The 14,385-nt window shown below is 41.9% G+C and overlaps 1 protein-coding gene across 1 annotated transcript in view; it reads left to right on the top strand.

The window, feature by feature from the left end:
- The window catches only part of LOC126299097 (relaxin receptor 1), a 756,631-nt gene that overhangs the window by 204,279 nt on the left and 537,967 nt on the right, over window positions 1-14,385 (top strand). The window contains exon 2 of the mRNA XM_049990771.1: window positions 3,266-3,385. Coding sequence (XP_049846728.1) covers window positions 3,266-3,385 — 120 coding nt within the window. The remainder of the gene's footprint in view (window positions 1-3,265; window positions 3,386-14,385) is intronic.

The raw sequence follows: 14,385 nt of genomic DNA, 5'->3' as shown, positions 1-14,385 counted from the left end.
GGGTCGCCAAGACCGTGCGTGTCAGTTCTCTCACTCTGCAGTATTTGGTTAACAAGACGACTTGCTGTTGCTCTGCAAAGTGAAACTTCCAGTGCGAACACGACACACTTTCGATTATTCGGGCAGCGCAGTGTCAGCAATGATATCTACAGGTTTGACGAAACTTGATTGTCATAACCTGTGGTCCCTTCTGGACCATTACGTTAGAATCTCTAATTGCGAAAAATATTATTGTGCAGTAGAAAACAGTACTAACACATAGCTATTTTTTCCTTTCCTTCAAAGAACGTCCCTTAAAAATTTCTCCGTTCTTCCAGATCAGTTTTACAGGTCGACTCAAGAAAATACAATCAAGATAAAAGGCATAATCTGAAGCAACAGCTTATCGGGATTACTATTCCCAGAAGAATGGGAGAAATTAATTCTCGCGAAAACACAGCTTCAGACAGATGGAAACCGATGATGGGTAAACAACTGCTTGTTAGTGCAATGCAACTTGCAATTCTTTTCGTACAGTCCACAGACTAGGAATAGGTTGATTATATAATGCATTTTGCTATTGACAGCAGTGACGCACTACGGTTTTTATTATATTTGACGCCACACTAAGAACGTTGCCATACAGGCTGTTAGAAATAAATTTTGAATATCTCAAATTAATCACATGATCACTAACCGATGGTTAATAAAGGTTTATTAATCAACAGCACTGAGCGGCTCTAAAATATGATCTTTTTTTCAAATGCATTCGAGCTGTGGGGCATCGCTCGCCCGGAATACACAGATGACGAAAATCATGGGATAGCGATATATACATATACATATAGCGGTAGTATCGCGTACAAAAGGTATAAAGGGGCAGTGCATTGCCGGAGCTGTCGTTTGTACCCAGGTGATTCTTATCAGCCGGCCGCGGTGGTCTCGCGGCTCTAGGCGCGCAGTCCGGAACCGTGCGACTGCTACGGTCGCAGGTTCGAATCCTGCCTCGGGCATTGATGTGTGTGATGTCCTTAGGTTAGTTAGGTTTAAGTAGTTCTAAGTGCTAGGGGACTAATGACCACAGCATTTGAGTCCCATAGTGCTCAGAACCATTTGAACCATTTTGATTCTTATCAAAAAGTTTCCGACGTGATAATGGCCGCACGACGAGAACTGGCAGATTTTGAAAGCAGAATTGTAGTTGGAGCTGTATGCAAGGGAAATTCCATTTCGTAAATCGTTAGGGAATTCAGTATTCCGAGATCCACAGTGTCAAGAGTGTGCCGAGAATACCAAATTTCAGGCATTACCTCTCACCTCTGACAACGCAGTGGCCGACGGCTTTTACCTAACCACCGAGATAAGCAGCTTTTGCGTAGAATTATGAGTGCTAACGGACAAGCGAAAGAGTGAAATAACAGCAGAAATCAATGTGGGACGCACGATGAATGCATCCGTTAGGACAGTGAGGCGCCGGCCGAAGTGGCCGTGCGGTTCTAGGCGCTACAGTCTGGAACCGAGCGACCGCTACGGTCGCAGGTTCGAATCCTGCCTCGGGCATGGATGTGTGTGATGTCCTTAGGTTAGTTAGGTTTAATTAGTTCTAAGTTCTTGGCGACTGATGACCTCAGCAGTTAAGTCGCATAATGCTCAGAGCCATTTGAACCATTTTTGACAGTGAGGCGAAATTTAGCTTCAATAGACTATGGCAGCAGACGACCGACGCGAGTGCGCACTACATCGCCTGCAGCGCCTCTCCTGGGCTCGTGATCCTATTGGATGCACACTAGATGACTGGCAAACCGTGTCGTGGTCAGATGAGTCCCAATTTCAGTTTGTAAGAGCTGATGGTAGCGTTCGAGTATGGCTCAGACCTCATGGAGCCATCGACCCTACACGGCACTGTGCAAGCTAGTGGTGGCTCCGTGATGGTGTAGGCTGTGTTTACGTGAAATGGACAGGATCCTCTGGTCCAATTGAATCAATCACTGAATGGAAGTGGTTATGTTCGGCTTCTTGGAGACCATTTGCAACCATTCATGGACTTCATTTTCGAAGACAACGATTTCATTTCACTGGGCCCCAGTTGTACGCGACTAGTTCGAAGAACGTTACCGACAAACCGAGCGAATGATTTGGCCACCCAGCTCGCCCGATATGAATGCTATAGAACATTTATGGACATAACAGAGAGTTCAGTTCGTGCACAACGTCCTGCACCGGCAACGCTTTCGAAATTATGGACTGCTACAGAGGCAGCATAACTCAGTATTTCTGTAGGGGACTTCTAGCGACCTGTTGAGTTCATGACACATCGAGTGGGTGCTCTTGTGCCGGGAAGAAGCAGGGCCGACACGATATTAGGATGTATCCAATTACTTTTGTCACATCAGTGTAAAAGATAATCGACTGCTCCATTATCGATTTCGTTTGTTCATTTCATATTCCTATCTTCGTTTTCATGTAGAAGGGCGTTTTTCATAGAAATGGTTTCAAGATGTAGTCAGTAAGGATTCAGTTTAAGGAAGTGTCTGTTTATTATGTCTATGTGTGCTATGATTTTCATATGTATTTTTAACATCAATTCAGCGTATTAATTATTTAATGTTTACGATTGTAACAATGCAACGCCGAAGTTGGATTCTTGCAGTCTATTCCTACTCACTCCCCTACCCGTTGATTAGCAACATTCTCATAAATCTGACGATTTCTTAAGAGACACGTTCTAAATTAATCCTGTTTGATGTCACATAGTTTGTTTACAATTTTGTGGCTCATCTGTACTAGGCAGATTGCCAGATAGGAGCTGACTAAACAGGAACTCCTCTGTTTATTTTCATCCCTAACTGATATCCCTAGAATCCCCTCTTATCGCTGACGAAGCCAAGAGTGTTGACTGGAGGCTGGAGCGAGCTTGTTCCACGGTTAAGATAATGGAATTGTGTTCGCGGGGGAGGGGGGTTGACCGTCCTCATTCCAATTTAGCGCTGTTTCCCTAAATCCTCCTGGCAAATACTGTGACAGCTGCGTATCAGGACTACAGATGACGCCTTCCCATTTCTTGTCCAGCAGTGCCAGTGCTTCGTGCCAAACGACCTCGCCTCGGAATGGGCGATGAACTTTCATTCTCTTGTTGCAGCGAAGGAGCACGCTCTTATCTTTACGGCACAGGAATCTCCGCGACAGTTTGCATCAGAGCGCACAATTCTTGGACGACCGACGTAGCAGAGCCGCAGCTGACCTCATGCCTAAGACTGGCGACTAAGCAGTGATGCTATCGTTTCAGGCAGCTGCTCCCGGGCCAGCTTCGCCTGCAGCAACTCGTCGCTGTGCATCCCGCAGCGTTACATGTGTAACGGACACGCAGACTGCCCAGATGCCAGCGATGAAGACGTCTACGCTTGTGGTAACTCTCTTACAATTCGTTCCTTCTAGAATGTAACTGTCTAAAAATTAAAAAAAAAAGAAATACAAATGACATATGGAACTGTGGTGTAGGCAAGATACAACTAACAAAGTGCCTGAGACGTTGTGTCACAGGGGGATGGTATTTGGCAATTACCCAGTCAGAAGTTCCAACTCTAAAGGTTTCATTCTGGTCTTATCTTCGATTTGAGAATTTTGCTACGACTTTACAGTTTAGTTACATACTAGTTTTTCTACTTTGTACACCTTTCCACTCTAGTTAGTTGCATGTTCCATATACGATTTCAGCAATTTATTTTTACCGAAGTGATGGGGAACGAGTTAGTTTACAAGATATGTTTGCTTCATTAGTTTCAGTCGATGGCCACATGCCGAGCATTTACAAGTTCCTAAATGACAAACTGGCCTAAATTTAACAGTAATGGATGTATTTTTCCAACTATGCTTACAACTAAGGTTCTTTCTTTTATAACCTATTGTTTTTTAAAATAGAAATTCATCTATGGAGTAGCAGAAGTCACCCAGAATAGCTGATTTTTGCTTGGATTTAGATTCTTTGCGAATTGTATCTAGAGTTCTACGTTGACTAGTTCGTAATTACGCGCCACTGCGAACCACACCCAAGACACACGTATTGACTCTCGGAGCACTAGTCCAAAGCTGGGGTACAAACGTCTTCCGAGGCTGGCTTAGGGAATACCTTAATCTGAATCAATCCGTATCAGGAATACGTTGCTGGTGTGAAGTATAGTTACGAACTGCCTGACGAGATAGCCTGACAGTTTGGAGCCTACCTGCTCATGTCGTGATTTTGATTAGTCGGTTCAGCCCGCCTATGATTTACAACATTAAATGAAATCTTTAATAATGCTTTGTGCGTAACTTTATATTGATTGAAATTATTATTAGAAAGTTGTCAATGTGGCTAAATGTCGTCAGTACAGGTACAGGCGTCTATAAACATTTAAGCTGTACACAGAAACAGAGTTATGCGCTTGGTACCAAACCTTTTTCTATACGCTACAGAAAGGTACAGCTTCTACTCACAACACCGTTCTCGTGCTTCATGACCATCTGACGCTTTGTGAGTTGGGTATGTCTTCCTATCTTGACGGCTGGCTAGCATACATGATAGAACGGGGCCTGAAATGAACGTAGCCTAAACTCCACATGTCTCACAACCAACATGTTTTTTAGGATTTTTTGTTTTCAACAAAAAGTGGAAAACTTAAAAAATAAAGAAGACTCAATCCCTACTGGGGCTTATCCACACAGCAACTGTACAGTTTCCCTAATATTTTCGTCTACTAATATTAGACATTTCATTTTTACTTTAATTCCTGAGGTGCACGTCCTATTGTAATTTGTATTAATGATCCAGCCCTTATATTTCATTGCACAGTTACAATATACTTAATTGTTAATAATAATCTGATCTCTACATGTAATATATAACAAACTTCATTTGTTGCACTCACGATGCAGTTACTTCATTTGTCCATAAGCTTATGTTTGTTGTTGCAATTGTGGCAGCAGTTATCGATACACAGGCTGGTCATGGCGTTCAGGTGTATGTAGCACCCCTTCTCCATTCCTGTCCAACACCATAATATATGTAATATACATTCGATACAACCCACATTAGATAAGTAGAATAATGTAATACTCCTGAAAAATGAAATTACAATAACTGATACGCCCGGTAAACCCGCTGGGCCGAACAGGTAATGGAATTGTGGAAAGGGTCAAGGGTTGAGGTCAGTTTCGGCTTCTAATTGTCATTTATTGTAACTTAATAACCTTTACAACCAAAGCGGCACATAGCCGAATCTCTACCGAATGCATCTCTTTCACTGCTGAAGGTCTCCAACAAGAAATATTAACAAGATAAAATCCAACTAAGATAGCAATAAAATAATTCAAAAAACAACATACACAATGTACAATATAAATGGCTGAGGGCCACAATTAAATTCCCAAATTTTAGAATATAGTGCCATAGACCTTTAAAGGCAGAGGGCCAGTATGCTCAACAACAAGAAATCTTAAATATCAACAAGATAAAAATCCAATGAAGGTAGCAACAAAATAATTTAAAGAAGCTGGTGCAATACCAGTGGCTGAGAGCCACAATTAAACTTCAAAATTTTAAAATATATTACCATGATCTTTAAAGGCAGAAGGCCGCAGTGTTTAAGCTTTAAAGATAAATTTAAAAATAAATTTTGCACAAGTTTAAGAAAACAAACAAATAACCATAAGCCCAAAATTTAAAATAGCTGACAACAGATAATTAAACATCGGTGGCACTCAGAAGGCCTCCAGGGAGGTCGGTCTGCCCTCGTTCACTTTGGCGAGACAGGTGGTGAGCCCAACCGTACTTGATCTGTCGGAATCCAACCAGGGGACAACCACGGACCGACCGACACAACGACTTTCTTCGCTTCAATCAGTACATGAGAAATCAAAGCGGTAATGTTACAAACGTAATAATCCACAATTGAGTACGTATTAGCTGTCAAAATTACACACTATGTTGGGCAGCGACAACAGGCGAGGAAAGGACGCTGCCTGAAATTACGTTAGAGTCCAGGGCAGGGTACCGGAACACTAACGGCCACTAGACCAAAAATTCCGCTGGTACACTTGAATCTGAAACGCAGTAATAGTTAACTTTGCTCAAAAGAACACTCCCTGAATTTACGTCAGTGTCCAGGGTAGGTAACCAGAACACTAACGGCCACAAGACAGAAAATTCCATTGGTGCACTCAAATCGTAGTCGACCAAAATAGTTAATTACACCACATGGCGGCTAAATCTCAGCAGTAGAATCACTCGGTGTTGCTCGCCGGAAAACCTCCCCAACAGCAAACCACCGAAGCAAACCACCACAACATGAACAGAAGTGGCTTATGTAGTTGAAACTACTACTCAACTTTGACGTCCTGGATCGGTGAACCACAAAGCTCATAGCAATCAGACAGCTTCACACACGCTCCGACACTGCCCAGAGGCTGCCAGCGGCCCCAGCCGACTGCATCGCGCGGAGATAACTTCCCTCGTCCGCAACAACCGACCGACTCACTCCACACCCCTTGCCAGAAACTATATGCACCAAACCAAAGATAGTACACGGCGCAAATATCGATAGACATCACTGTTGCCACACGTAGAAGGAAGAAGAACAACAACGTAACCACGACAAGGGCGGGAAACCAAACACAGATAGGCAGCGAAGTTCACGAAAACGAATAGTTGGGAGGGAGCACGACTCAATAATGTTTTCCACATTAATATTTGTTAATATAAACAAACTGGCTTTAATATAAAGCACATATTTTACGTGCTTATTCAGTGAGTTAATAGTTGCTTGGCTAATTTACAAACAAGACCTGACTTTTTATGTCACTCTGACAAATGCTAGCTGGCGATGCATCGTGCAGACCACTGCTTCGTTCTTGGTCGCACAACTGGTGGTTGTCCGTCCACAGTCTCAGATGGTACAAGTTATTAATAACTGCGCCACACGTACATAGGTGTCATTAAATGATCTGCTGAATCGACATCTCTCTTTGTGACAGCACTCCGTTTTGTTTCTTCTGTAAGCTACCCGTGTAAATAACATAAGTATACAATATTCGTGGCCAACCCGACAGACCATTATCAAAGCACTGAAATGACTCTTCAATATATAATACTAATATGTACACATCTAATAATCTGAACCTGCACTTAATGTTATTACCTATGGCTTTCTATGTCACTAGGTCATGACCAGAAGCCATAGTTTGAAATAAATTATCATTCTCACTGATAATTAACTGATTAATATTGTTCTTCTTATTATCAACATGTCCTTCAGTGCGATAATCTCATTACCCATATTTTTCTTAACAGAACTGATCTTGATTTCTCTACAATAACAGTGACTCACAAATATAAAAAAATTATGTCCTAAAATAGGAAGGAGAGGTTTATTAAAATTTCAAACAAAAATTCTTTTCTTTAGTTATATTCTAAGTACAACTTACATTAATCACTGCAAAGTCTGCTGCTACCTCCATGCGGACATGAAGTTGAAACTACACGTGCAGATCAACCAGTGACTGATAGTGCACGTCTGCAACTGCTGGACTCATGACCACTCAGGCTGTCCATCATATGTATCCTGCTGTTGAGTTTGTAACCACGTTTGCGAAGGAAGTTGCCAATAACATGCCTCTGCCATAATTACATCTGTAGTCACTTCCACACTGTCCAATGCGAAATCCTCCTTCACTTGTCCAGTTACGATTTACATGCTTTCATCATACTGACAGCTTGACAGTTAAGATCCACATACAGCTAGCAATAATCCTCACTGTTCCATAACTGTTGCCTGAACACATCCACTGTTCACAGTGCTAATATATCATCTCATAAAATTTTCATGCAATATAGCACTTGAGTTCACTGTAGATACCACTTCAGTTGCAAAACAGCATCGTTCATAGCAATTTATGCAGTTACTGTTCATAAAAAATGTTCCACAGGAACAGTCCAGAACCAAAGTTCTTTTCCAAAGTTCACTGTTCATATTTAACTTGCAATCATAAACTCTGTTATCCTATAGAAATATTTAAAGTCACTGCTTGTAAGAGCATAATCCACTATAACAATTCAAAATCAATTCTCTCCAAGCGTTCAATGTTTTGTGTGATAAACTTAGCCACACTTTATATTAAATATTCACAATAGTGTCTACTATAGCAGTTACCCAAATCCTATCACAATTAACAAATTCACACGTTATAGTCACTGATTACAATAATTTGTACCATTCTATGTATTCATTGTTGAATGGCTGTTTGCAAAGTTCAGATATGATATTCACTGTTCGAAATATTTACTGTTTAATAGCTGTTACTCCATAAAGGATGCTAAGTGTATCGGTTCCTACCAAGTCCTAATTATGTAATTAGGATGAGATATGAAATGTTCGTGCCTTGAACATTACTGTGTTGGACACGCTAACAGCGCAAGTTGTTCTTTGTGTATTGTTGGTCTGGAGGACTAAGTTGACCAATTAATAATTGAGATGTCTAACAATCTTCCCGAGGCTAACAATGCGAGGTTTGATGACATCATCTCTTCTAAAATTGTCCCGGTTTCCCCATTGCCTCTCCCCTCCTCCAGCTGCAAATCCTAACATGAGAGCAATGAACAGTAAATAATTGAATGGCGAGTGGGAATATCTCAAAGCCACTACAAAAAAGTCTCAAAATAAAAGGATGTCACCTCATTTTACTCTCTCAGTACCAAAAATGAGAAAAATTAGTCTTAGAGCCAATGTGATTTAAATGTTTCCATCATAGATCACGGATTCAAATAGCTGCTTAGCTATATTGATGACAGTATGAGTTCTTAACTAGATATTTGTGACACAGTTTCAATCAGTGGTTCATTTTTACGTGTCATTACAAACTGATGTACTGTCAGCGAAAACTGGGTTACAATTGAATCCCAAGGTTGCTATGGACTTTCACTTAATTTCAGTAATACATAATATCTACTCATTATCACGAAAATTTTGCTAGTGGAAAATATACTTACAAACTGCCTAGTGAGCTAGCCTAACTGTCCCGTGATTCCTGCTCAGGGCGCACTGGTGACTAGTTGATTCATTCTGTCTATGATTTACAGTGTTAACTGGGATCTAATTAATTTTTGTGTGTAGCTTTATATTGATTGAAATTGTATCTAGAAAGCTGTCATTGTCAATAATGTCATTAGCATAAATAGGACCATGTATAAACTTTCAAGCAGCAAAGAGAGACAATCAAAGATATGCACTTAGTGGCAAGCCTAGCAAGTGAATCACCATACTCTCTCTATACGATCAGCTTCTATTCACACCAGCATTTCCATGCTTCATGACCACCTGTCACTTTGTAGGATGTGTAGATTTACCGACCTTGATTGCTGGCTAACGTATAGCAGCGTGAGCCTTCAACTGCAGTATTATATAACATGATTATATGTGGGCTGGAACGTGGTCTCCCTCTACATTTGTTGCGTCCCTACATTTCTAACCAAGAATTTGAGGATTCCTTAACTCCTCAGGATGATTATATCAACCAATCTCTATTTTTAGTCAAGTTGTGCCATAAATTTCTTTTACCTCCCACTAGATTTACTAACTTCTCATTAGTTATTTAATCTCCCCCATCAAACTCAATCATTCTTCTGTGGCATCACATTTCAAAAACTTCGATTTTACCTTGTCTGAATTGCTTATCTTCCATATCTGCCTTCTGTAGAAGGCTACATTCCATACAAATACCTTTAAAAAATATTTTGACAAAACTGCATCCAGATATTCTCACTGCTTTCCCAAAACATACTTCTTTCACTACTGAGAAAACTCCAAGACTGTATCAGAATGCCCCACAATTCCTAATACTGTATACTAAAGGCTGAATAGGGGACTTAGTAGATAAAATTTTGATAAGGAACCCATGTCCGAAATTTTAACATTTTAATGTAAAAACCTTTATAAAACGTGGTCGAATGTCAATGCAGCTGTATACACATACACACCATGGGTGGGTTTTTAAATGATTATTCCCGCAATTCTCTGTGAGAGGTAAAACAACTACCAGAGAGCATTACACTAGGGTGATAAAACCTCCGTTTGCCTGGCGTAATGCAGCAGCTCGACGTGGCATGGACTCAACAAGTCTTTGGAAGTCTCTACAGAAATATTGACCTATGCTGCCTCTATAGCCGTCCCTCGACTATGACCTATAAATGTTTGATGGATGGCCAAATCATACTCTCGAATTGTCCAGAATGATCTTCAAACCAAACGCGAACAATTGTAGTCCGGTGACACACATGTTATCATCCATAAAAATTCTATGGTTGTTTAGGAAGAAGAAGTTGATGAATGTCTGCAAATAGCCTCCAAGTAGCCGAACATAACCATTGCCAGTCAATAATCGTTTCAGCGGGAACAGTCCATTCCACGTAAACACAGCCCATACCACTACGGAGCCACTACTTGCTTTAACAGTACGTTGTCTACAACATGGGTCCATAGCTTCCTGGGGTCTGCGCCACGCTCGAGTGTTGTTTGTGTTTATGTTTAACGTTGTTACAAGTCCTGGAAAAGTGTATAAGGGGCGTGTACAGTATCAGGTGTTGAGTGATCACAGGGAAGCACAATAAGATACAGCATACCTGTGCGTGAAAACACTATGAGCACCTCAGAGAGACTGAAAGGGGCCTCATTGTTGGTCTCCATTTTACCATTTAGTCGAATCGTGTAATATCCAGTTCTATGGGGCATTCAGATGTGACACTGGCTAGATTTTGGACCGCGTGGTATCGCGAGGGCAGGCATTCTGGTATTCAAGGTTTCGGCCGACCACGGCTGGCCACCCCTAGGCAGGATCTTTGTACTGTGCACCACTCACACCATAATCCCTTCATGTCTGTGCCTGACATCCAAGAACAAGTAACGGACTGCCTGTAACATCTGTATCATTCCACAACATTGGTCGGAGATTGGCAGCAGCCGAACTAGGGAACTACCATCCTATGTGTAGGCTTTCGTTAACACTGAGATGGAAACGGCTGGGTTTGGAGTGGTGCTGCAGCCAGGAAACATGGACTGCTGATGAATGATGTTCGACGATGAATCGTGATTCTGCAGTACCTCGAAAGAGTGTCATTGACGAGTATATCGGCGACCTCTGGAGAGGCCCCTATTCCCAGTGTTTTTACAGAGGTACAGCGGTGTTCCTCCTAGAGTAACGACGTGGGCAGGCACAAGGCATGACTTTAGGTCACATTTGGTAATAGCTGAGGGAACTCTGGCGCCATACATCCTATTTCTTCATGTGTTATTTCTCATGCGACAGTATTCTAGTGCCATTTTGAAACATGACAGCGCTCTTTCACTTATTGTACATATGGAACGTGTATCTATATCTTGTTTGTGCGATAATAAGATACTTCTGTGGCCGGAAGGATCCCCAGATTTAGTCTAATGGAACATAGTGGGATTAGGTCTGACCTCAAATCCATTTTAATGCCTTTATCCAGAATATGAAGGACCATTTACAACAGTTTTTGGCCAGCTTGTCGCAGGAGGGGATACAATGGCCTTATGACACCCTTCCCAACCGAATCAATGCAAGCATCTAGACTAGAGGGGTAGCAACGTCATACTGGTAAGTGGACTCATACAGCTACGTTACTCGTTAATTTGACACACTTAGTTTGTGAAGTTTCATTTCATTTCCTCCACTTTCTGTGTGCTTAACTATTTTTATGAGGCAGTGTAAATTTGAAGATCGAATTACTTTCAAATCTTCCCCTTACCGGTTCGTACACAGGAGAGTCAATAAGCTCTGAAGTGTAGCGTTACAGGAGTCCATGACATGGGCAATGTTTCGAGTACATGTGATCGGGTGTTCTCCTGCGTGGCTGATTGAGGTGGCGCAGTAGTTAGCATACAGGTCTCGCATTCAAATCTGCACGCCGCCTACCTAATTAAGATCACCCGTGATTTCCCTAAAACGCTCCATACGGATGTTGGGGTCGTCCCTTTGAAAGGACACGGCCGATTTCCTTCACCAACCTTGAAACAATCCGAGCTATTGCTCCGTCTCTAATAACTTTGATGTCGACGGGACGTTAAACCCCAATATTCCCTCCGTTCTTCAGTCTGCATGACAAAGGACATCATCTTCGAAGAAGAGAGTGTCGGGCATCTGTGGAGTACCACAGTCAGTCCTCTTGGTTGTGAATGTACTTGTTCCTCGTGGCGTCGTTGTAGTTGGACGAAAATGGTATGTGATGTCACATTTCTAACAGAGTATGCAGATGGTTCCCTCGTCTCAGTTTGTGTGCGTACGATGAAGCGGAAGATATAAAAGTGATCCAATCTTCAAATTTATTTTGTATCCAAACGGTATGTTTCCATATATGGGTTCTTTACCAGAACGTACTCTGCTAAATCCACTCTAAATTTCTTAGAATCCTGTAATTGGAATTGTTAAACTTTCTTTACACTTGGCCGTTCAAAATTACAATAACAGTGCTTGCTCCATTTTTTTGCGAGCTCCGAAGGTAATTATTTAATTAGAAAAGATAAGTAGAATGCCGGTGTGTTCAAAAACTTTATTTACGGTTGCCAGATGGGGCAGTGAAACATTTTCTTCCTGAATGCGAGAATAATTTCTTCATCTTTAGTATATCTCTCTCGGTTATGTGGAATTCTCAACGTTTCAAAAAACTGTTTTATCTAATGTACTGCTGAAACGGTCACTGCAAATTGCTGGCGGGATCATTTTATTAAAATCATTGTGTATCTCCTCTTATTACTTGACTTCCGCTCGCACCCTCTGATAGGAGAAGATTAATAAATAGGAACTCCGTTATCCAACTTTCCAATTATAAGGTAGTAGCATCTTATAGTACAGCCAGGGACATTACAGTTCTGATCACCCGGTAAAAGAGATTAAATTCTTAAACCGTAATGTAATTTCAGTTCTTGGTATCAACCCGGAATTAAGAAACGTGTACTGAGCCTTCGGTGTAGGGAGGATCTATTCGTGAAAGATGACTTGGTTATCGCCACAAAAAACTTTACGTAAGTAGCTCTGTCTATGGCGCTTCAAAGGACGTGTCTTCATCACAATAACAGAGAGTCTTGTGTAGGAAGTTTGAAGCGAGTTGGAAAGAGAAATCCTTTAGTGGCTGACTGTCTAACTGGCTGCGCGCTCTTTTCAGGAAGTTTAAAGCGAGTTGGAGAAAGAAATCCTTTAGCAGCTGACCGCTGGGCGACATGCCAGACTTCAGTTAAGTTCTTCGCCACTCTGTAACAATGTATCCTCCTCACACGACATGATCCGTTGGCGCCTGTAGAGTCGTGGGTGGATGAATAACTCTTCTCAGTAGACGTTCGGAATTATATTGGGTCAAATTGAGGAAGGGTAAGGTTCCGGCGCAAGCCTACCAACAGGATATTTTCTAAAAGGTCCTAAAATTCTCAGCGAAACTGGCGCTAGGAAGCTGGTTCGGCAAACATACTGTCTCATTCGCACACTGTGTTTCGTTCACTCTATTATAATATGGAAATTTTCGATTCGAGTTTACTAGGAGGAGATGGCAGAAAATCAGCTTCTGTCTGGCCTGAACCCATAATTCCACATAGAGGGGATAGGCCTTTAAACAGCCTCACCTGGCTGGCGGCTAAGTTGCTGACAAAACGTGACTGGCTAAAAGAAACTGCGCTTTTTCGTATGCAGAGCCAGGTGGTGCTGAGAAACAAGGTGCATGAAGAATCGTTTCTTGTGTCAGGAATGGAGGGAAGCAGCCGGGAAGCATACCAGTGATGACCGTGGGCGGAGGCAGATGTGAAAATTTCTAGTAGTCCATTGGGGATGCAGACTTGAGATGTGGCTTCAGCTCTTCATGGAGTAGTCGCTGTCTTGTGAAGTGAGATGTTAGGTTCCGTTTTTGTTCTTACGGAGACATCACTCCTGAGAAGTGTATTTTAGTTAGCTTAACTTCATCTAAACTCACCAAATTCTGCACCCTGAGTTCGTGAATGGACCACAGTTTAACTGATCGTGTCCGTTTGCTCACTTTGAAAAAACTGCTCATGCAATGACCACTGGCGAGCCACTTGTTTTGGTCCCGCCGATATGTACAAGTCTTGTGACACTGAAAACGTTGAAGCTCGCCATCGAGTCCAAACGCCCAGGAATGTTGAAGCACGTCATCGAGTCAAAACACCCAGGAATACTGATGAATGTGATGGATGATGCCACCCTGTAGAAGGGTAATGCCCGCTCACATGTTGCCAAGCTGGTTTCGAGTACGCTACAGAAGTTTCGCTGGGAAGCCCTTACACAGCCTCTATACAGGCCTGATTTTTTTCCCATGCGATTTTCATGTTTTTGTAGCGCTGAGGAAAGACTTTCGTG

The sequence above is a fragment of the Schistocerca gregaria genome, chromosome X (assembly GCF_023897955.1).
Source record: "Schistocerca gregaria isolate iqSchGreg1 chromosome X, iqSchGreg1.2, whole genome shotgun sequence".
Taxonomy (NCBI): Eukaryota; Metazoa; Arthropoda; class Insecta; order Orthoptera; family Acrididae; genus Schistocerca; species Schistocerca gregaria.
The sequence above is the reverse complement of the archived record's forward strand: the minus strand, read 5'-3'. Positions and strand labels throughout refer to the sequence as shown.